The sequence below is a fragment of the Crocuta crocuta genome, unplaced genomic scaffold, assembly GCF_008692635.1.
Source record: "Crocuta crocuta isolate KB4526 unplaced genomic scaffold, BGI_CrCroc_1.0 scaffold112, whole genome shotgun sequence".
NCBI classification, from domain to species: domain Eukaryota; kingdom Metazoa; phylum Chordata; class Mammalia; order Carnivora; family Hyaenidae; genus Crocuta; species Crocuta crocuta.
Window position 1 is genome coordinate 2,061,776 of NW_027528818.1, and position 25,164 is coordinate 2,086,939.

The 25,164-nt window shown below is 37.9% G+C and overlaps 1 protein-coding gene across 1 annotated transcript in view; it reads left to right on the forward strand.

Moving 5' to 3' along the window:
• Positions 1 to 5,991: 5,991 nt before the first annotated feature.
• GYPA (glycophorin A (MNS blood group)) overlaps positions 5,992 to 25,164 on the forward strand; it is a 76,444-nt gene continuing 57,271 nt past the window's right edge. Inside the window, exons 1-3 of the mRNA XM_077755887.1 lie at positions 5,992 to 6,072; positions 8,404 to 8,484; positions 20,242 to 20,295. Of these exons, the coding sequence (XP_077612013.1) occupies positions 6,030 to 6,072; positions 8,404 to 8,484; positions 20,242 to 20,295 (178 nt within the window). The 5' untranslated portion in view covers positions 5,992 to 6,029. The remainder of the gene's footprint in view (positions 6,073 to 8,403; positions 8,485 to 20,241; positions 20,296 to 25,164) is intronic.

Sequence of the window (25,164 nt, forward strand, 5' to 3'; positions counted from 1 at the left end):
GCCTTGCCTTCTCTCTCTTTCTCTATGCTCTTCAACCAGCATTGCATACACACGGCTATTTAACTGTAGCTGGGAAATCCAGGTATATGCTTTAAACCATTCTTTGTCCATTGGTTATCTTCTTTATTTCTTTTCTTTTCCCCTTTTTGACCCTTTTATGTACTTTATACTACATATTATTTGCCCTCCCTCCTCCGTCTTTTCTCTTAACTTTTTCGTTTTNGCTTTAAACAGGTATCCTAACGATCTAAATAGGATTTACAAACCCAAATGCAGAAAGGAGCTGGGCAGAGAGTATAAATGGATGTGGTCAATTATTGTTCACAATTATTTGCTGCCCTTCCTGTAAGTGGTTTATATAACCTCACCATTGCCATATGATTTGCAGGACCTCCCTTTGGAGGAAGTATACTTCCTTGCTCCGCTGACATCAGCTTGGCCTGTGGTGCGCTTTGGACAATGAAGTGTGAGCAAAAATGGCACGGACCCTATCTGAGCAGAAGCATTAAAAGCCATTGCTCCATTTGGCCATTTTTCTTGTCCCTCTCCACCAAGAACAACAGATTCCAAATGGCGGGCTGCTCCTTTTGTCTGGATCCTAGAGAAGCCCTAGTCCTTCCACAGACAAAATATAATGGGAGCAGGAAATGAGCCAATGCTGCTGCAAACACTGAGGGCTTGAGGTTTTTCCAGATTATACGGTAGTCTAAGCTGACTGCTGCAAGCATCAGGTGAAGGGCTTGGCTAACTCAAGAAAGCCTATATGTCCTAAGGGACAGCCAATCCTCCCTCAGCTCTGGTGGGTCCTGGCTGGGCAGGGATACCAGCTCACTCTTGACAAATCTTCCTGATATTTTAGAGTGGCTAGATTTTATTTTTTTTCCATATTCATTTATTATTATTTTTTTTTACAAATAGTTTATTGTCAAATTAGTTTCCACGTAACACTCANCGTGTTCTCTGATTTGCTCATTTTAGTAGAGTGGCTAGATTTTAAATTAAATCCCCTCCTAATAAATGCCTAATATGAACAATACATACCTCCTTTTCATTAAAAAAAATAAGAAAAAAATGAGTAAATCCTCTCCTAATTATTAATTAAAATATAACACCTTCTAAATATTGGCAACTAAATCAATATGTTTAAAAAGACACTTAGCGCCAAATCAAATTAAGGAATACATTTGCAATCTCTTACCTACTCCTCAATTTTCTCGTGTATAAAATAAGAATCATACACGTAAACTCTCATTTTTTGAAATTTTCTTGGGGTGCCACTTTGCTTTCACGAAAGACGTACCTACATTACAACCTGTTTTCAGTAACCGAAAGGAATCCGAAGAGGATTTTCGCTTTTAGGAAAAAAGAGGAAAAGTGAAAATAGCATCCCGTGTATGGTGGGCCCCTGACGGCGGTGGAGGCACTGGAGCGGAGAGAGCGGCCTGCCCACCTCCTTCTGAGGGATCTGCCCCCGCATCTTGAACTGCGTCTGTGAGCACCTGTGCTTTATCTCAATCTGTTTTGTGCATCTGTTAGTAAGATGTGTCCTAACGTATTAGAAAAGCCTAAGAATATGGAGCCTGGTGGCTCAGTGAGTTAAAGGTCCTACTGCGGATCAGGTCATGATGTCATGGTTTGTGAGTTCAAGTCCCCCATCCGGCTCTGTGCTGACAGCTTAGAACCTGGGGCCTGTTTCAGGATCTCTCTCTCTCTCTCTCTCTCTGTCCTCTCTCTCTCTCTCTCTCTCTCTCTCTCGTCTCTCTGTCTGTCCCTCCTTGGCTCTCATTGTCTCTCTCTCAAAAATAAATAAACATTAAAAAAGAAAGAAAGAAAGAAAGGGGCGCCTGGGTGGCTCAGTGGGTTAAGCGTACGACTTCGGCTCAGGTCATGATCTCACGGTTCATGGGTTCGAGCCCCACGTCGGGCTCTGTGCTGACAGCCAGCTCAGAGCCCGGAGCCTGCTTCAAATTCTGTGTCTCCCTCTCTCTCTTACTCTACCCTGCTCACGCTGTCTGTCTTTCTCAGAAATAAATAAAAACATTAAAAAAAATTGAAAGAAAGAGAAAGAAAGAAAGAAAGAAGGAAAGAAGGAAAGAAAGAAAGAAAAGCCTAAGAGAGGTTGGGGGGCGTGGTCTGGAAATGCTCATATATGTTACCATATAAATTACTGATCATTGTTTCTTTGCTTAATGCCATTTTGGCCTATGAAAAGTTTCATAAGAATGCTTTACTTTTGGATAGCAGGTTAAACCTGTATCTGCTCTGCCTAAGAGGGTTATTCTGAGCATCGGATTTGTCTAAATTTGTGTTTAATTTTGAAATGGTAAAATAACAAAAGAAGGTCAAGGACAGAAGTGAAACCGCTCTGGCAAAACAGGCTGCAGTTTCCTTAATAGAAGAGGCTCCTTAGGAGATCAACAGTGCAAGCCACTCTGTCTCAACTTTCCTGTCCGTCCCCTCCTCCTCAGTTCTCCATGCAAAATATAAAAAGTAGACTTCTCCACAGGCAGCTCAGACTATCATGCAGCCATCGTTAGGGACAGTCTGATCCTGAAATAGTTGGGAGGTAAGTAATTGACAAAAAGGGATATCCCCCATGGGGAATGAAACAAGTTCGAGCTATGTTGATAGATCCAAACTGACTTTCCTACTTTGCCAAATTATAATTCATCCTTCGTCTGAGCCATTGACAATCAAGAAAAAATAGCCTAAAGATATCCAGTACCAAGAACTTGAGATAAGGTTTCATGTGTGATTAAATGTCTCACAAGTATTTGTTTTTTACTTTAGGCATTGACTCAAAATACTCAAAAGATATATACATTTGTCTGACCCTTTTGCATGATTATCTTACAGGTAGGGTTTCATGGTGATCCTGAATATGTATTTCAGTAAGAATATTAAGAAGATTGGGGAAATGCATGGAAGGGAGAAGTGTAATCTGATGTATAGTTTTTTCTGTTGCATCTTCAGGCGTCACATTTTTCCTTCCATTATGTAGACAGGCCACTAGAGGTCACTGTAGTTTTCCACGCACCCTGTGCGTAATGCTGGGTCTGATCACCAGGTTCTACACTGAGACCTGTACAGGTTTTGCCTGTCTTTAATCAAGCCAGCTAGTGTCAACATATCTGCCTGAAGGAAGCTACGAACCCATATTTGACCCAAGGTCAATCCCTGCTCCCCACATTATTAAGGGCTAACGAGTCTTTCCAAGTGACCGAGGGCAAAGCACCCACTTCTTTCCTGTGGCTTCATGTTCATGTAGGTGGCTACCTCTGTCATCTGGTGGCCACCACTGATGACAGTTTACTGACTAACCCTCCGCCTCTGTAGAGTATTCCACCAGATGCTGAAGGTAGAACAAGAGAGGTAAGACTTACAAATATAATGAAAAGGATCATGCAAGAAAACAAATGAACTAGCCTAAGTGCTATAGGAGTTCCAAGAGTGGTAAATGAAGTGATCTGCTAGGAAAGAAGGAGGTCACATGAAGAAAAGTGTTCTCAGAGGCCAGTCAGTCCAGGTGGAAGAAGGTATGAAGGCTGGGTTTTAAACTGATTTTCCTTTTCTCCTTCTGCCTTAGAAAGACTTCATGTTGGGAGTGCCCTGAAACTAAGATATGACTTAGGAAATAGATGATAGATAGATAGATAGATAGATAGATAGATAGATAGATAGATAGATAGATAGATAGATAGTTAGATAGATCCCCCTCTGTTCCCCATGATTGCCTGAGAGAAATAGCTTTCCTCTGCAGTGCAATATTTATTTGTTACTTATTGATTTGACAAATAACTGTGCCCCAAGCACTTGGTGGCAAATAAAATAGCCACAGGTAAGGCATATGCACACTTAGAATTCATAGTCCAGCGAGGACACAAAGATGACTGCAGTGCAGATCATATTTTACCAAAGTGTTAAGTCCTATGATAAGAGAAGAGCAGAGTACAATATGAGTACAGAACTGGGGCCCCTAATGCAGGCAGGAAGTTAGGAAAGCCCTCCCGGAGGAAGTACTCTGAAACTGAGATGCTAAGCATAATAGAAGCAGATCATGTAAGAAGACAGTAAGTGTGTTCCAGACAGAGGTAACAAGCACACAAGACGAAAAAAAAAAAAAAAGAAAAAAAATCAAACAGGATTTTATTTTTATATATCGTTTTGGATCTTGCCATTTTCCTCTTACCTCTTTCTATCCGGAGTCTCTATATCAACTGTTTTTGAAAATAATATTTGATTTTATTTTTTGAAAACATGGTTTCAGTAGCTGCTTAGTAATCCATTGTGAGGATAGTGACTAATTTATTTACTTATGGGGTTTTTTTTTGGTTTTGACGTTTATTTATTTTTGAGGGACAGAGAGAGACAGAGCATGAGTGGGGAAGGGGCAGAGAGAGACACATACACAGAATTCAAAGCAGGTTCCAGGCTCTCAGATGTCAGCACAGAGCCAGATGCAGGGGATCGAACCTATGAGCCATGAGATCATGAGTAGAAGTCGGATGCTCAACCAACTGAGCCACCCAGGAGCTCCTTATTTTCCTATTTTCAAAGGGCAATAGCATTTTTAAGGCTCATGCTAATTGTTCCATCCTTAAAAATTTTAAACCATGTGACATAATTTTTTGTGCTCATATTAATATCCAAAATAAATCTCCTTTATGTGGCTATCTGTTCAAAATAATTTCTGCAACCCAACCTGATATCCAGCCATAGCAAATACTAAATTAAGCAAGTTATTCATTTACTGAATATTGGTTACATTTAATGATTTGTAAATTTTGCTGTAACTGTTTTGCATGAATTGGCACAGCCTTCAGAGGGGCTTCAGGACTCTGGGGCTTTCACATTCCTGCACTGTCCCTCAGAGTCCCCTCTATGTCCCTCAGTCTTTGTCGCCCCTCAAGCCTGCATCTCAGTGCCTTCTCTATCCTCCAGAACCCTCCTCTGGGATGTTAGCTGACGTTTATCTCCATATTTTCCCCAGTAAATGATTTTTTTTGTCCGTGGCTCCATTTCCTGAGGCTGCAAACCATTAGTTTCCTAAATGGTTTCTTAACCACATTTTGGGTAAAAATATACATATAATTTATTTGACAAATTGTTGGCATAGCAAATTGATTTTCTGGGTCAAGCAGGAAAGATATTCACAGCTCTAACAGGAAGGAGATCGCCTTCTTTTGAGCTGTTTCAGATTTAATTCATATGATTGGGGTTTTTTTCTGCCTCCCTTTAAAATGGATCTGCCTTAGCCTTCCATATCTCTCATTTTAACCTGCCTTACAACAAGATTTTTGGGGTCGTCTGTTTTTGTTTTTGCGTGTTTGCATTTATTGCCTTGGCATTCACTCACGCTTACTTGGTGAGGCATATTTTGGAGAGAGATGACTCACTGACCACAGCCATGTGGGCACTAGCTGTTGAATTGAAACACTGTTTTGAATTCAAATCTTCCTGTGTCTCACAAACTCTCATATTGCTGTGTGACTTGTCATGAGTTTGACAGGTCTTTCAAACCCCCGAGCACTCAGTGGTAAGGTAAGTTCTCCAATACATTTATTTCATGTGTAAGAAGTCACCATCACCCTGGCCCGCAAGAATACCTACATGAAAAATGAGAATGTCTCTAGCTCCCTGATAGCTACCCCAGCCTCACACAGCATCCCAGTCTCAGGCCTTCAAGGTCCAATTCCTCTTCGTTCAAATGGGCAGCTCCAGAGGCCATGGCCTTGCTGTGCGCACTTAATTTATGCAAAGTAGATTTAACACCTAACAGCCAGTTCCCTGAAGTGAGGATTTTACTGAACACTTTAATAATCCCAGTTAAGCAGCTATCCATATATCTTTATTGACAGATGTTTTACAAATTTGCATAATTTAAAATGCCTCCCAGGCCTATCAACTGATGCCTTAGAAAGGTGTGCCTGAAAGATAACAGAGTCCCAGCTGGGGCTGAGGACTTCCACTCCAGTTGTCTTTGGTGGTTTTCTGGTATTGACTTTTGAGAGCCAGCTCATGATCTCAGGATGTACGAAAAAATAATAATACTAACTGTATTACTATTCTCAGGTAAGTGGATTTTTTTTTAGCATGATGCTGTTAATATTGGATATCAGATTATAGGTTAAAATGTAAACTACGTGATTTTAGTTCTGTCTTACTTAAATGAATAAATAAATGAGTAGTATCTCAGATCCTAGTCTGGTGTATGGATTTCTATTGGGACTCAGCTGGTAAGGTGGAGGGAATTGGGTTAAGAAGTTCCGTAATTGTGGCTGAATCACAATTTTCCAGTATGAGAAGCATGCTTCAGTTCGAAGCCTAACTACAGTGAAAAGAATTGTATCAAATATTATGAGAAATATCTCTGTGTGAATAAATTTGTTGCCTTATTTGTTCTTAATGAGGTTAACTTCTAAATTAAACAGTTGTTAATGAAAGTGATGGTGGATATCCAATTCTCAGTTTTCAAAATGTTTTCTGAAAAATTATAGTCTCCTCCTTCACCTGCCAAAAAAGTACAAGCTACAAGCATGAACTCTGAATCCATTGGGGAGCTGTTTCCCACTCTTTGGTCCTTTACTGAGGTATGATGGAGGAAAAAGAAAAAGCATCTTATTGGCTTAGGTGTTAGGTAGTTTGGGGAGAAACCAAAATCAATCCATTAAGATGAAATAACATGGAGTATTACTAAGTTGGTATTAAATTAGGAATATTTTTGGCCTCTTTCTGAGAACGTTATGGTTAATGTCTTCTCAAATGCAGAGTCTATGCGTTAGAAATACTAGTGCCCAGCACATAGGTAGCAAGCAGGCAGTTACTTGAAATGTATGGAGCCCACAGACATTGCTCTAACTCAAATTGGAGTACATTCTAAGGATCTACTGGGCACTCTCTAGGAGACAGAAAAGGGAGCCAGCATCTTCTAAGGTATATTAGTGGATAAAAAAGCATAATGGTTAAAGCATAGACATGAGGAAGAGACAGAGCTAAACTCAAACCTGGTTACACATCTGGAAGTCCGGGGAACATTAAGGCAAATGAGCCTCTTTTCACCTCCCTGTCTTCATCTATAAGATGCCCACAATGTTGGTACCTGCCTCCTACTAATGAAATAGGGACTACACAAAGGAATAGTAAATTAGCAAATAATTTAGCTATGATAGTAATTACTGACTAGGGAACAAATCTGAATACGTGATAATGATTTCTGAGAAGTCAGGGAGAATGGGACAATTACAGGAAAACAGAAAACTAACAAAATTACTCTAATTTTTTTAAGTTGCAAAGTATGAAAACATTTAGCTTGAAGAAAAAAAAATAAGCAGAAGGAATGTGGTATAATATTTAAATGTATTCTAATACTTCTAGAGCTCTTGCACAAAAAAAAGAAGAGGTACTGTGTTGTTCAGAGGGCAAAGGAGGCCTACTCAATCGAACTAGATGCATTGCCCATTTGTTTTGTTTTGTTTTGTTTTGTTTGTGGTGACGGGTGGGGGATATTTGGAAAGGATTCCTGGAGAAGAAATAAATGCTTCATGTCTACAACTGCTCAAGTGGATAGTATACTAAGGCCTTCGATGACATGTGACCCCAAAGACCCACCCCCCCCACGGCTCCCAGTGCAAATCCTGCCATCACCTTTGCATTTTCTGAAACGCTCCAAAGACATTCTCTGGAATAATGGAATAATGGAAGGGTGTTTGAGCAGCTTCCACCCTCCCCTTACTCGTTAGTTGAAGTGGTTTAAACATCTTTGGCTAGGGGGAAGAAAGAAAAGATGATATTTCTTTCCCTGGGAATCTTCAGGTAAAGCCACTATTTATTTATTTTTTCTTTCAAATTTTAATGTTCATTATTTTTGAGACAGATAGAGACAGAGAGCAAGGAGGGGAGGAGCAGAGAGAGAGGGAAACACAGAATCAGAAAGAGGCTCCAGGCTCTGAGCTGCCAGCACAGAGCTTGACGCAAGGCTCAAACCCACAGACTGCAAGATCATGACCTGAGCTGAAGTCGGCCGCCTAACTGACTGAGCCACCCGGGTGCCCCTAAAGCCACTATTTCTAATTCTAAATTTATCAGATGCCATTCGCCAAGTGGAGAGTAAGTTCTCTTGAAATTATTTGATTCCCAATCCCTGAATTCCTTTACTCATTTGTTCATTTGGCACTTGTATGTCAGGTGCTGGCTACGGAGGCCACGCCTAGGAAAGGATTCCTCAAAGAAAGGAACAAGAGATGGTACCTCGAAACCGACACACATTAATTTTAAATTGGCAAACCAGATTTAGCATTCTTGTGATGAATTTCTTTTTGCTTCGGTTTCTAGAGGATTATTGAGAACATCTACGAACCTTTTTGGAAGCACATTTTAAGTAATTTCCTCAACTTGTCTTTGTAGGCTACAGTTCCTCTCAAGAAACTACGGAAAGTGAGGGCACTGAAAGTCTCTCAACAGAAGCCATGACTCATGCATCATCAAGTAAGTTACCAACAAAAGCAGACGGGTAATAGATTTCCGGCCACTATCATCATTTCTGCATATGTAATAAGTACCTATCTGTGCGGTCTTCTGTGATACATGACCTAGATGGAAAGTAAAGCAAGAATCCTAAGAAGAAACATGCCAGGGCTATCTCTGGGTGTTGGGAATGTAAGACTTCTTTTTCTTGCTTTTTGATGCTTTCCAGATTCTCTGCAAAGAGAATCATAAAACGTACTTAGGAAATGGTTAAAAAAGAAAGAAAGAAAAGAAAAAGTAAACGGAACAAATCATCTTTGCTTTCTAAGAGGTCTCTGTCATTAAGCAATGCTGACAAATATGAACAGGAAAACCAAGATACTGGCAGATGCATTTCACTGTGGTTACTCAAATAAACTTGGTTAGAATGTCTGCTGAATCTTATTCCAGGGATCGAGTAGAGAAAAAAGCAAGAATTGTCGGTGAACAGAGGAGATAAACCATCATTAATTTTCCCATTTTCCACTTTTTATAGGGCTTGTTTCTGTTATGATACACAACTCATCCACATCTAGTACAATATACAGCTCATACATATCTGTTACAACACACGACTCTATTGTGCTACACAACCCCGAGCTGCCAACTGCCACACTCCAGGAGAAAAGTGGCAGATGCATAGAACCTTAGGGTGCTTTGTTCACTGAGACTTCCGTCACATCATGGGAGTCAGGCTGTGTTCTGGCCCGTGCCTGTCTCAGAAAAGTAAATGACTCTAAAACCATCATAAGCCCCAAATTGGGGTGCCTGGGTGGCTCAGTCAGCTGAGCGTCCGACTTCAGCTCAGGTCATGATCTCCCGGTTTGTGGGTTCGAGCCCCACATTGGGCTCTGTGCTGACAGCTAGCTCAGAGCCTGGAGCCTGCTTCGGATTCTGTGTCTCCCTCTCTCTCTCACCCTCCCCTGCTCACGCTGTCTCTCTCTCTCTCTCTCAGAAATAAATAAAAACATTAAAAAAAATTTTTTAAGTAAAATAAAATAAAACCATTTTAAGCCCCGAATCATAAAACACCATACATTCTGTCCCCGGGCACCAGGCCAACCACCACAGCAAAGATGCTGGAAGAGATTTCTGACCTCATCTCAACTAGATTTCTGTCTCTCCTGATATTTTAGACTCAGACTGAAATTTAGCAATTTTCTTTGACGATCCAAGCAAAAGGGCTGGGTTTCTCTGGGAGGTGTGCATAACCGACAGAGGTGTTAATCTTAAGCAATTACCCAGTGATAGAGACAATGAGCTCTCTCCTTTACAAAACTCATATGTGAAGAGAGAACAAGGGTCACGGCGTATATTTAACTTTTCACGTATTCATTCAAGAAAAATGGGAAAAGTATTAGTTCAAACTGAACACTTTCTGTATATCAGGCATTATGCTAAGCCCTCTTACGTGGATTTTATTCTGACAATAACTCTGTGGACTAGGTATTATTCCCATCTTACAGATGAAAAAATCAGGTTCGGAAAGTTTTTTAAACTTGCCTGAGGACATACAGTCAGTGAGCAGGAAAGCTGGATGCAAATCCAAGAGGTTTGACGGTAGAGCCATCAGCCTTAGCAGTCATTCCTGATCTGCTATCCAGAAATAAGTACTGCTGATATTTTGGTACAAATATTTCAGATATTTTTTCTAAGCATGTTTACAAATATACACTTAAAAATTACTGTATGTAATATTCTGAAACCTGACTTTTCCTCATTTAAAAAACATCTATTCCCTATTAGTAAGTACATTTGTAAAATATTTTAATGGCCTCACCTTATTACATCTGCTGCCTAATCATGGCTTATTTAACCTATGCCATGTTTCAAATATTCAGGTTGCTTCTACTTCACAGTCTGGTTGTGTTTGTTCGTTTCAAGTTTTTATTTAAATTTTAGTTAGTTAACGTATAAGGTAATATTGGTTTCAGGAGTAGAATTTAGTGATTCATCACTTACATACAACACCCAGTGCTCATCCCAAGTGCCCCCCTTAATGCCTAAACAATGGCATTAAGGACAGCCTTGTAGACCCATCTTTCTGTGTCAGAATATGTACCTTTTAAAGGTTTTCATGAATATTGCTAAATTTGCTACCCCAAAAGTTATGTCAAAGTATATACCCATCAGTACACTTCGAAAGCATCTGTCTCAGTACCTTCTTGCCAAATGATGTCCTAAGAAATCTTTATCTGAAATTAAGGTTAAGTGAATAATATGGTGTATTTATGTTTTGACTTTTATTTCCTCGATTGCTAGTGAAAACAAACTATTTCTCTCTCTCTCTCTTTCTGTGTGTGTGTGTGTGTGTGTGTGTGTGTGTAACAGCTTTACTAAGTTATTTGCATGCCATGAAATTCACAAATTTCAAGTGTAGGACTCAGAGCTAAAAATTAGAATGGGAGGTACTCACCTCAAGACCAAATTAAGGGGGCACCAAAACCTTAGTCATCAAGATAAACAGACTTTCAAAAAGTATTTTTTAAACTCAAAATTAATTCAAAAACTCAATGGTGAATAAAATGTCAGAATTTTACACATAGCTCGGATCCGTCAGAGTTAGGTCTGAGGTGAGATGAGTGAGGTGAGGCGAACCAGTGCCAGGTCAGATCCTGGCTTCTGGTGGGCAGTTCCTGAGAAAAAAACATCTTAATCCACTCAGCAGTTGAGCAACTGAGTTGCAGCTGGCAGTCCGTCCTTTTGAAAGCTCTCTTTCTACTCACCCCTACTTCTAGGGAGTAGTGCTTTGGAGGCCCCAACTTAAACCTTGTAGCGTTTATTTAAAAAAAAAATTTTTTTTAAAGAAGGGGTGCCTGGTTGGCTCAGTTGATAATGCATACAGCTCTTGATCTCAGGGTCGTGAGTTTGAGTGCCATGTTGGGTGTGGAGAGTACTTGAATAAATAAACTTAAAAAAATTTTTTTAAACATGCTGAGTTTGTCATGGCTCCTTCTCCTCCTCAGTGGGCCCTGCACCCTTAGTTCTGTGAGACCATTAAATCTCTCCCAAGTGTCATGGCCTCTTAGGCCTCACTTGCAAATAGACAAATGTCTTGAGGGGAAAGTCAACATCAAGCTCATCTCTCTGTCCTTCCTCTTCACTTTCAGAGCCTACTGTGAAAGGCTCTGATGCCCTCTCTAGATGCTATAAATTTGCTCAGCTTTTCTACTTATTGTGGACAGGAGGCTTGATCTGCAACAAGCTAGTTTGACTTGACTGGAAGCCAGAAGTTTTAGTTTATTCCTCCAGATGATTTTCAGAATCATTTAGGAAACTTATCCCTTATGCAACATAAAAGTATTCCCAGGGTTATTCGGCTAAAATAGAATGAATGATAGAATTAAATGAACAGATTAGCTCAGATCAAATAAAAAATGTTGTAATAGTAAATCTTTGAATTGGAAATATATCATGTTTTCCCACTGAGTCCTATCTTATGTCTTCTCAAGAGTTTGAAAAAAATTCTGAAAAAGTAATTCTGAAAAAAATCTTTAGATAAATTTTATGTATTTCTTTTTGGAAGAGGTATTCTACATGTCCTGTTGCTGTCTTAATTAAAATATGTTTCATTACATATTCAAATTGTTTATCAATGGCCTCAGATGAATTTATTACTTTGTATATGTTCATTTTGTAAGTGACATTGTTGACTTTTTTTGGTTAAAATACTTGGCTGTCTTCAATTTCCAAAATTAAGCAATCGTATTCCTTATAAAAGTGAAATGTCGTTTCTTCACTTGAAATAAATGTTCACAGCCGCTTCTTTTCTTATGATATTGCATTTGTTAGAAGTTCTAACTGCTGTATATGTTAGTTAATGTTATGTAATGGTTGTGATAGCAGTCATTCTTGCCCTGAGACTGTCTATAATATGAACGTCGCACCATTAATTATGATGTCTGTCTTTCAGCAAATACTACTTATGTTAAATTTCTTGCTAGCCTTAAACAGATTCAATCAAGAAAAAGAAAAGATCTTAAATTCAATAAAATGCCCTTTATGCATCATAGTTGAAACTTTGGAAGTTGACTTCCATAACTTAATAGTATAATAATAAATTTCCTGACAGTCATCATGAGAAAGAATTTGTTATACGTAACATAACAGAAATACTTTTTAAACTTTTGTTTGTTTTTCTGTAAGAATGTCTGTTCATCTTATTAGTTTCTATTTATTTTACTATATTTTTATTCTTCAATATGTTGAAGTGATAAATTATATCAATGGATATTATCACATTGCCCTATACCTCCCATCCTGGTATCAATTACTTGGCTATTGCAAGGTATTCTTTTAATATCATGCTGCACTTAATATTTGTTTTAAGATCATTTTACCTATATTTGTCATATATAAATCTTTTCTCAATACATTTGTGAGCACACATGCATTTGCTATCAAAAAGTAAAAGAATTTTTGCCCATTTTATTAAAAAATAATTCATTAATTATTATGTGCCAGTTTTAAACAAAAGATATTTAGAAGAAGAGTCATCTCTTCCAGTTATAGTAGATGGATTTTTTTAGAGGAATAGGTAAAAAAATATATTATCCTCATGTGTACATAATATGGTAGATTATATTATCCCATTTTTTCTTCAAATTTTTATTTTGAAAAATTCCAAACACATGGAAAAAATCAAAGAAGACTAGCATAAATATTCACATATTATGTTTCTTGATTCAATAATTGTGAAGAATTGACCATATTTGCTTTACTTGCCTATAAGTGCATATATATATACACACACTTTGATTATATCATTTGAAATTAAGTTACAGACATTATAACACTTTACCCATAATCATTTTAACATTCATGTCCTAAGGAAAGGACATTCTCCGAAATAATCACAATTATTTCAATATCTAACAATGTTAACAGTAATACCATAATATAATCTTTCTATTCACGTTTACCTAATTGCCCCATGTATATCTTTTATAGTTGTTTTTGTTTAAAATCAAATTTTAACCTACATTCATTCATTGAATTTGGTTGCTACATCTGTTTTAGTTTAGAATAATTATCCAACTTTTTTAAAATGACATTGATTTTTTGAAGGCTCCAAAAGAGTTGTCTTGTTTGATATGCCTTATGATTTCCTCACTGAGTGTATTTCTTATTGTTTTTTAATCTTTTTTTTTTTAGTTTAATTTTTGAGAGAGAGAGAGAGCAGGGGAGAGGCAGAGAGAATCCAAAGCAGGCTCTGTGCTGTCAGCCTGGAGCCCAACATGGGGCCTGAACTCATGAACCATGAGATCATGACCTGAGCTGAAATGCAGAGTCAGACACTTAACTAACTGAGATACTCAGGTGCCCCTCACTGAGTGTATTTCTTGAAGGAAATTTTTGACGGCATTCTTTTTATGGCTGTTTATTTCTCAAGCTTTTTTTTTTAGATGCTCAATCGTACATATTTTTCCAAGACACTTTTTATTTTAATTAAACTTTTGTAATTAAAAATGTTATCTGTGAATTTTATGTATCTTTTTTCATGTCTAATAATTACATAGTTATGTTTTATGTTCTCTCCTTATCTTGATTGAAACTTGTAATGGTTTATTTTATTATTTCTTCAAAACCTATTTTGATATATTTATCAATTACAGTATTTTACATTTAGTCATTTTTGTTCTTATCTTTATTAACTTGTTCCTTAATTTCTGTAAGGTTTATTTTGCTATCCTTTTGCTCATTTCATTTATTATCATTTTATGTTTAATAATGATCAATTGAGATTGGGAGTTTTGTAACTTTCCTTTTGGCCATTATTACTAAACTTTGACAAGAGATGTTCTGCTGTTAATTTCAAAAGAGTACAGCCACTGCATTAATATTTTACTTGTTACAGTTGACTTCTTTCTTAAAGTTTACTTTTTCCTTCACTTTATTTCCACATAATTTCTCATTTTGTTGTATTGTGGTCAGACACTATGTCCCATGTAATTTCTACTTTGGGATTTTTTTTAAGCTCATTTATTCATTTTTGAGAGAGAGAGAGCATGAGCAGCAGAGGGGCAGAGAGAGAGGTGGAAAGAGAATCTCAAGCAGACTCTGCACTGTCAGTGCAGAGCCCAACACAGGGCTTGAACTCATAAACCATGAGATCATGACCTGAGCCAAAATCAAGAGTCAGTCTCTTAACCCACGGAGCCACCCAGGTGACCCTCCTCTTTGGGATTTTTGTTAAGAGCTTCTTTGTATCCAAATTATTGTATGTAAGCAGCAGAAAAAAGATGTCATCTTTATTTTTAGTGTACCAAGTTCTATATATAGCTGTTTAATCAGTTTTGATGCATCCATCTCTAGGTATAGTATAGGTTAGGTCCTGTATGCAGGTGATTCCAAAGAATAATAGCCAACATTCATGTAACATTTACATACTGCCAAGCACTACTCTAAGCCAATGCATATTTATTACATGTATGTAATAAAATTCATGTAATAAATTCATCATTTTAACCATTTTTAAATGTGCAACTTAGTGGTGGTGTTTAGTACATTCACAATGCTGTACACCCATAGCTATTATCTAGTTTCAGAACATTTCCATAAACCTAAAAGAAAATACCAGATGCATTAAACTCTCATTTCATCTCCCACTAGCCTTGACAATAACTAACTTGCTTTCTGTCCCCATCAGTTTCCTATCCCAGATATTTCATATACATGTAATCATAAATACATGGTCTTTTACATTTGTTTTCATTCACCTAGCATGTAGCAAGTGCCAGTACTTCATTCTTTTTTATGAATCAATAATATTCCATTGCATGGATGTACCACATTTTATTCATTCATCAGTTGGTAGACATTTGGTCTTGTGTACATTTTTGGCTTTTGGAAATAGTGTTATTATAAAGATTCTTATACAAGCTTTTTTGTTTTTGAACACCTGTTTTCGATATCTAGGAGTAGGAATTCTGAGTCAGATGGTATTTTATGGATAACTTATTGAGGAAATGCCATACTTTTTCCATAGAAGCTTCACTGTTTTACAGCCCCTCCAGGAGTGTATGAGATTCCAATATCTCCACATCTTCAGCAACAGTTGTTATTTTCTAGTAGGTGTGAAGTCATATTTCATTGTGGTTTTGATTTACATTCCCTTAGCAACTGAAGGAGTTGAGCATCTTTTCATGTGGTTGTTGACCATTTGTATATCTTCTTTGGAGAAATGCCTACTCAAGTTCTTTGTCCATTTTTAAATTGGGTTGTTCATGGTTTTGTTCCATTATAACAGTTCTTTATATATTCTGAATACTAGACTCTTATCAGATAGATAATCTGCAAATATTTTCCCCTATCCTGTGGATGGTGTTTTTACTCTCTTGAGAGCATCCTTTGATAACAAAAAAATTTTTAATTTTGATGAATGCCAATTTACTTATTTTTTAAAATTTTGTTGCATGGCACCTGGGTGGCTCAGTCAGTTTGGCGCCGGATTTCATCTCAGGTTATGATCTCACAGTTTGTGGATTCGAGCCCCGTATCAGGCTCTGTGCTGACAACTCAGAGCCTGGAGCCTGCTTCAGATTCTGTGTCCCCCTCTCTCTCTCCCCTCCCTAACTCATGCTCGCTCTCTCTCTCTCTCCCTCCCTCTCTCTCAAAAATAAAATAAACATTTAAAAAAATAAATTTGGTTGCATGTGCTTTTGGTATCCTATCTTGCAAAAGAAAACCACTGCAAATCTAAGAAGATAAATATTTACTCCCATGTTTCCTTCTAAGGGTTTTATAGTTTTAACTCTTATAATTATGTAGTCCATTGGTCCATTTTTTGATTTGATATTTTTAGATGGTGTGGGATAAGAATCCAACTTCATTCTTTTGCATTAGGATACTGGTTGTCCCAGCACAGTTTGCTGAAGAGTCTGTTCTTTCACTATTTAATGGTCTTGGCCCCCTTGTTGAAAATAATTGATAAAGATATGGGTTTATTTCTAGATTCCCGATTCTATTCCATTGATTCTTTGACCAGCAGCACACTGTTTTTTTAATACTCTTGCTTTGTAATAAGTTTTGAAATTTTGGAGTATAAGTCCTCCACCTTTGTTTTTTTCAAGATTAGTTTGGTTGTTTATAGTTCTAGAAATTCCATATGAATTTTAAGAGCAGCTTTTCCATTTGTGCAAAAAAATACACACATTTTAACTCATTTAACTAAGTCAGTAATTTATAAGATAGTGACAATTATTATCCCCATTTTACAAAAGATGGAACAAAGGTACAGAGATCAACTGACTTGCCCTAGGTCTCAACTAGTAGGGAAATTAGTCCGAACCCACACAGACTGGCTCTAGAATTTGTGCACTTAATCAAAACATTAAATTAACCTCGTTTGTCATACAGGCTTGTTCCAGGCTTGGCTCTTCCTGACTCTTACAACATTGTCAGTGTTCTGCTTGCGCTCTCACTAAAGTGGAGCCTGTAATGAAGGCTTATGGTCTGTCTTCTCCTTCTGGTGCAGTTAATGAACCCTAATTGGGGGGACTATGATGTTAACCTTTTGCTCCTTTTAAACTGGGCTAGATACCTTCTAATCTAAGGATCTTTAATCGAAGGATCGCCTTTGACAATTACCACTTATTTTTCAGTCACAATCGTATTTAAAAATCAAACGAAAGAAAATAATCCTAAAGTACAAAAAGTGAGTATAGTCCATCTGTTGAAGCCAACTGGAAAGAGGAACCATGGCAGTGAAATTGCATCTTGCTAAGAGAGACACTACACAGATATGCCTCTTGGTGTCTGTCCTCTGAACTATTCTGTCACGTACAGATCTCAAAACCATCTTGTCAGGCAATTCAGCAACGTCACTTCAAAATGAGTGTATGGGAATGTAGAGAAACACGGGAAAGTTTATTCTCATTGATTTATTACTTGAGAAAAGTCAACATCAATCACTTGTGATTGCAAGTCAGATGTTTTTCAGGTCCTGTCAGTGTTTATTTCTTTGCATCATTGATCTATCACAGTTGGAGAAAACTGTTAAAACTGTTCCACTACCGGGGCGCCTGGGTGGCTTAGTCGGTTAAGCGTCCGACTTTCGCTTAGGTCATGATCTCGCGGTTCGTGGGTTCGAGCCCCGCGTCGGGCTCTGTGCTGACTGCCAGCTCAGAGCCTGGAGCCTGTTTCAGTCTGTGACTCCCTCTCTCTCTGACCCTCCCCTGCTCACGCTGTCTCTCTCTCTCTCCTAGAAATAAATAAAACATTAAAAAAAAAACTGTTCCACTACCATTGTAATTCTTCAAATTCTTCTTTTGCTTTATATTTCTTGTTGCTATGCTATGGGGATATAATGGCCCATATTTACCTAAGACTCATTGTATAATATATCCTTTAACAGTATAAACTAATCCTTCATGTCTTTTTAAGCATTTTTGCCTTTAAGTCTACTTTGTCTAATCTTAAATTTTTGATTCCTGCTTTTATTCATTTGTATTTGTCTAATATTCCTTTGCACCTTTTTTTTTTTACACATTTTGCATTCTTTTGTTTGTGCTTCTTGTGATCCAGCATACCTTTGTTGGGGTCTTTTTTTTCTTGTCTATTTTGACTAAATCTAAAGGTCTTTGTATTTTAATATGGAAATTTAATTCATGTGTATAAATGGATCCACAACTAAAGTATCTTTTGTTATGTCTATTCCACACTTTCTTTTTTTAATGATTTATCTCTGATGTTTTGACATATATGCTACGGTCAGTTTGCTTTTATCCTCCTCCATGTTTTAAAGGTATATAGCCTATAAGTAATTATCCCATTGGTTCACTTTATATTTTTAAAGAATTCTGTCTCAGAACTCGTAAATCATTTTAATGACACAATACACTTAGAAACTGTAACTGCTGTTATGGACCCTATAAAAGCTGGATAAGATTGTTCTATGGTGGAGCCAACTGGGCAACAGCTGTGGTTGCCTTGAATGGATTTCACTTGTGTCATGGGCTGTTGATTCCCTCAGCCCCTCCGGAGGCCAGGTATTCAGGTAAGGTATAACAGGGTATATCAACCTTAAGACACATTCACGTGTGATTAAGACATACTGAATGTACACTGTAACTTACTGTACACAAATACATAAACACCTATGAAACAAAATAATGTCCTTATTATGTGTGATGCAGTCTCTTCTATTTTACACGGTTTACTATTTTAATGCCAGTAACGATACAGTGAATTGATTTCAAGGCCCATTAATGCAGGAATTCACTATCTTGACTACATGTTGGAATTATCAGAGGGACTCTCTCTGAAAGATACTGACAGCTGAGTACCATAGCCAGAGATTCTAAATACACTAACACAGAAGCCAGCAAACTACAGCCCGATAGCCAAACCCAGTCCACCACTGGTCTTATAAAGCCTGCAAGTTAACAATGGCTTTTGCTTTTTTAAGTGCTTTAAAAAAGCAAAAGAATCATAATATTTTGTGACATGTGACTATTATATAAAATTAAAATGTTCATGTCTATCAATAATTATTGGAACAAAGCCATACTTCTCTATTTACACCTTGGCTTACACATTGCCTATATAGAGCTGCTTTTGCACTAAAATGACAGACTTAACGAGTTGTAACAGAGACCAACCACGTGGCCCACAAAGTGTCAGGTATTTATGCTTTGTCCCTTTGCAGAATGTCTGCCAACTCTTGAGCAAAGGATTTCATTCTGCAATTTGAAGACTCGGTTTTAGATTGAGGACTTCCCAGCCAAGTTCTTGCAGAGCTCCTTGGAGCTGCTCCCAGCCAGCCATGGGCACAAAACACGAGACTCCAGGCCTACTGCCCACCTTCTTTCCAATAGAGCCATTGCCACCTAGTCTGTTTCACCCACTGAGGAGCTTACCTTGCAAAATGCATAAAGTTAAATCAACTGTTGGGGGGAGAGGGGCTTTTCTAAGACAAAGGCACAAGAAATACCATCACGTAATATGGTTATTATTTCTCAAGCCAAAAATTGGGCTACTATCCAATTGTTTTCTAAATTGTTCAAGCTCTAGATAAGGGTGATATAAGAACCTCAGAAAATTTAAGAGTAGATCTCAAAGCCCTGGAAAATGAAGTTTCTACATGTAGATTTAGTCTGGAGCAGTGGCTCTCACCACTGGCAGCACACTGGAATCTCATGCCTGTGCACCCCAGATGATTCTAATACGCAGTCAGGATTGAGGATTGAGAATATTGATCTAGTTTCTATTGTTGCCATTTGTCATTGTTTAACCAGTGGCAGAAAGTCTCAGTGGTGTGAGAACTTTGGGATAAAATTTTCACCTTTTTGTTGTTGTTGTTGTTGTTGTTGAGAGATAGAGAGCATGCCCACACATGCAAGCGCACCAGTTGGGGAAGGGCAGAAGGAAAGAGAATCCCAGGCAGGCTCTACACCCCATGCAGGACTACAGCTCCCAATCCCTGGGATCATGACCTGAGTCAAAATCAAGAGTCAGATGCTTAACTGACAGAGCCACTGAGGCACCCTTCACTTTTCATTAGAGTTTTTCTCATCCAGCCTAACTTCCTTAAGCTGAAACCTAATGTGTGCAAGAAGTCAGCTACCAAAATGCCAATATTTTAAATAAAGCTGGCACACCTAAAGTATGCGATCCTCTTTGGTTCTGAGGATTTGGGGTAGGCTTCGTAACTGGATTGGAAGATGCTTGGTTCAAAAAAGTGAGATTTCAGCTAACAAATTGTTGCTAACCAGAAACATCTGTCTTTCCATAACATAGCTGTGCTACTACATGTTACCCTGTACACCTCTCCCACCTCAGGTTATGCACAAGGTGAGTTATTATTTTTGTATTCTTTCACTTAGCCCCACTTTGCCATAAGTGAAGACTTGCTTGAGAGTAGTTGTATAATTTGTTGAGAACTTAATCTCTCAAAGCACCTTATTTGGGACTTTCGTTCTTTTTATTCTGCATAGATCATGGTAGACTTTTGCAGACAGTTCTGCAGTCAAACAGATCTGAATTTAAAACCCAGCTCTGCCATTTATCAACTGAATCTCTTAGGCAAGTTAGGCAATGTTTCTGATCTTTGTTTTTCTCTTTTACAGATAATGGTTAATATATAATAATACGCTCTCAGGTTTTGAAGGTGGAAAAAGAGGATACCCAGCATGTAGTGAATACATAATAGGTTAAATATGAATATTATTATCTCAGCCATATAAATTTCCATGATTTTGGACTAGTGACATCCTTTACAAGCTATCTGTCCCATTACTCTCATATTAGAGGCAAGAAACTGAGACTCAGATAAGTCGAGTGACTTACTCAGATCCTCAACCAGTTAGTGGCAAAGCTTGAGCTGGAACTCTGACCTCTTTTCTCACTGGGACAAGGGAGATAAACATCCCTTGCTTTCTGTCTGGGCTGAAGAATGTACAGTGGCCAAGATCATAGGCTGATTTTTCTTTCTATGCCTACTGCCTCAACAATGATTTGGGACAATGAGGATGGCCAGTAGCTGGGTAGTACAGAACCAGGCTATAAAGTTCAAGGTTCTTTGAAGCTGTTGTCATCCTAGTCCACAGCAGCTTCAAGGCAGACTCAGTGAGGAGCTATTTTTCTCTCAAGTTAAGGAAAGGCAGAAGTGTGACTACCTGGCTTCAAGGGAACTGCCAGAGTAAGCCACTCTATGGTCGAACAGAAGCTGGGTCATTGCATTGGCCACCTCGCCCACTGACCAGGCTACCCTCTTCTTTAAGAGCTAGTGATAGGAGAGTTGAAACAAAATATTGAGGGCTATTCAAAACATTAGGCTCAGATATTATCACAACAACCACTTTAGAAAACTCTTTTTTTCTAAATTGTAACTGGCTCTTTTGGCTTACTAAAACCCTTCCAAAAAAAAAAAAAGAAAAATGAATGACAGCTTGACTCAGTTCTTTGGTTCAATAGCAAAACTGAATATATTGCTTAACAGCCAAAGCCTACTCCAAATATTTGGGGGGGGGCAGGCAAATCCCCATTTATACATTCATTCTGTATAAAATAGTAGGGTCTGGCAGAAAAGACACTGAGCTGGAAGTCAGCAGATGTGAGTTTTTGTCCCTGTTTTACCACAAATTAGCTGTGTAAAACTTCCACAAATAAATGTATCAATCAATATTCATGGTCATCCTATGCCAAAACAAAACAAAACAACAACAAAAAAAACAACAACCCTATAGCACTTAGAAAATTTAGTTTTGTGACTTGGAAACTATTAAGGCATTTCATATGCAGGATGTGTCCTTGTAAGAGTTTGCTTTCATAAGATAAGACTCCTATCAACTCCAAGTCAGGAGGGAACCAAACCCAAACTAGCAGCTGTAAGAGCAGGCTTTATCACATCGTAACAGGAGCTCAGCTACTGGAAGTTTTGGCATAAAGCAAAATTATAGGATATTTGTCCAACATTGTACTTTATCGTTGTCCTTCTAACAGCATTTCATGTTAAAAATGTCAGCTCTTTGGGAAAGCCGTGTGATTTGGTGGATAGAGCCCATAACAGGGTATTAGGATACTGGACCTCTATTCCCCATTGTATCCCTAAATGTGTCCTGAGCCCACAAGTTGCCCCACCTTCTTGGCACACTAGGAATAGTGACAGGGGCCTTCTGTGTTCCCTGCCTCAATATACAGATGTCTCAGTCTGTTTTAATGAACAACTGTGAGGACAGAGCAGTGAGGGTAAGAAAGAAGAGGGGAATGTTCTGGAACAATTCAGATATGACAAGTGTGAGATGATACAGTTACAAAAATTTGGAATCTTTGATACTCTGGGTGGTACATTAACTTATTCATTACACCCTTCCAGAACCTAAAACTATGTGATTCATTTCCAGTCACTGTAATGTACTTTGTACAAAGTACCATAACAAATGTTATTTCAGTGTCTGGGGACATAAACAAAAAATTTTTTTAATGTTTATTTATTTTTGACAGAGAGAGACAGAACGTGAGCAGGGAAGGGACAGAGAGAGAGGGAGACACAGAATCTGAACCATGCTCCAAGCTCTGAGCTGTCAGCGCAGAGCTCAGTGTGGGGCTTAAACCCACACACTGAGATCATGACCTGAGCAGAAATCAAACACTTAACTGACTGAGCCACCCAGGCGCCCCTGAAACAAAATTTTAAACGAGGGATTTGAGGCCTTGCTAAAGCTACCCTTGTGTTTTACTTTGCTCTAATTTGCCACTTGAACTTGAAGCTCTTGTCAATCTGAGAAGTTTGCCAGCCTTGCCTCACACCTGTCCCCTGGTCTTCACGCAAATGCACACTGCAACTCCCATCTCTGCATTTTAGCTCATGCTATTTCTTTATCTTAATTCCTCCTCTTCCACATTTCTACCCCAAATTCTTCCCATCCTTCAAGTTTCTGCCAGTGAGTCATCTTAAGTAGGCATGGGGTAAAGACTTCAGAGTACATTTTTTAGAGCAACTAAGGAAATGTGTAATGTTGGGTAGCCAGATGCTGACACATCTTCCGTAATACCTCATATGTGTGTATATATATGTATATATATATATATGCATGTATATATATATGCATGTATATATATATACATATATATAAGAGAGAAAGAGAGAGAGAGAGAGAGAGAAGTGGAAATTTTCAGGAATAATCTGGAAAAGTGAACAGATTTTAAAAACGACCCTCACATCAAAATTACCAGAAGAAAAAACTGTTCCTCTAAGTGGCTATAGCAAGAGGACACTGAGAGCTGAGATATAATGTAATTAGCACAATAAACTGGTGTGACAAAGTCAAAATGAAGAATACTGACTATTTTTAAACTCTTTGGCCCTAGGATCCCAGAATCTCAAGGAATTTGTCTTTTTTTGTGTGTACAATGCACCCCAGTGTTCGCCAGCTAATATGCTAACACATCCAAGAAATCTTTCTGAGAAGATTTTGACCAGTCACAGATCTGGAAATGGAAATATTATTGGAAACCAGCAGAATTAGGTCTTGGTTCTATTCCTTACCAGCTATGTTAAACTGAGCTTATGATTTAATTTTTTATGATATCAAATTTCTTATCTGTAAAATAAGGAAGTTGGATTAGACATTCCAAGAGACCTTGTAATATAAAATGTAAAACTACATTCTAAATTTTAAAAGGTAGTATTTAAATTGACCGTTTAAAAGTTTGCAAATGATGCAATAGGATTTCTTGAAAGCCAGTTTACTTACAGAAATCTGGGGCCTAGAGCACAAGAGAAAAGAGAGAGAGAGAGAGAGACCTTTCTCATAAGTCCCTCCCTAAGAGGTTTAGGCAAACCACGTCTATTGTTCAACGGTTACAGATTTGCTTGGATGCTTTCTACCTCGTCAATCCAACTGAAGATTCTATTATAAAAAGTCCTATGTATCCCCTTATTCACAGAAATGTCGCAGCTTTGCATAACCAGATGTCCACAGATGTCCATTAGCTGATTAGGGCCCAAGGAATGTGGGAAAGCCAGATAGACTGGAGAGCTATTGCTGTCAAATGTAGGTGTCAAAACACTCCCAGTGGTTGTTAGGGGTATGTACTATGGGATTTGGTTTCCTTGCCTTGAATTTTGGAAGTAGCTTAAGCACCTGGGAATGTACAAAGAGACACATCTTTTGTTTCTCCTAAGTGTTTTTCAACCAGGGGCTAGTTTATTTAATTTGAAGTGACTGATAAAATTCTTCAAATTGTCCCACATGAATCTATCTTAGAATAACCAGCAAGTCTTTAAAATTTAACTAAGTTCTAGAATATATAAAATTTATGTGAGTGAGCATAGCTATTTTTCATTCAAGCTGACTTTTTTTTGCTATGTATTTTAGTATCAGATATCTCAGCCCTCCTGATACTGCTAAGCAAGCTCAGGTATTAACTATTATTGAAATACAAGATTATCTATTTTTCTTTCTGAAAATGGAAGGAAAACTATGACAAAGATCATTATATAGATCAGCTACAGATATTTGATTATTGAGCAAGTGACGTTTAAAAACATTTTTTTATCAAGTTGCTCTTAGGGCATTTGTTTATTTATTAAGTATTTACTTATTGTGGTGGGGGCTTTAGGTGACTGTGATAAGATATTGCATCAAAGCAACTAAATCTGGAGAATTAAAGCAGGTATTTCTAAGAATATCAGTGGAAAATTTCAGCCTCAATTCAATTTGGCCACCATTCAGCTTTTGTAAGGGTGCAAGTAAAACACAACATTCGCAATGAAGACTTGAATAAAGTATATGCAGTTTATGGAAATTGCCTGGAGGACTTTGTTCCTCTAAACAATGTGTTCAATGTGTTGCCTTCAATGTTAGATATTCCTGAGTTCTGACTAGTTTAGAGCCTTGGGTTTCGGCCTCTACTTCTTCAGAAGAAATTTTCCACTAAATGCTCCTTTTCTCTGAGAAATAATGTTGGAAAAGAAAAAGAGTCTATTTGCTAGAGGCCGAAAATAGTATTGACAAAGTTCAAAACTTCTTTTGATGAGGTCTCTCTTCCTATGCATTTTCTCATTTCAATATAAAAAAAAAATTTTTTTAAGTTACATATACTTTGCTTATACTTTTAAAATACTTTGCTCTCCTTCTCTGACTTTGTTTAAAATCCAGTGCCTAAAATACCACTTTTAAGAAATGTTAGATTTTATTTTTGGCTCTTTGCTATATA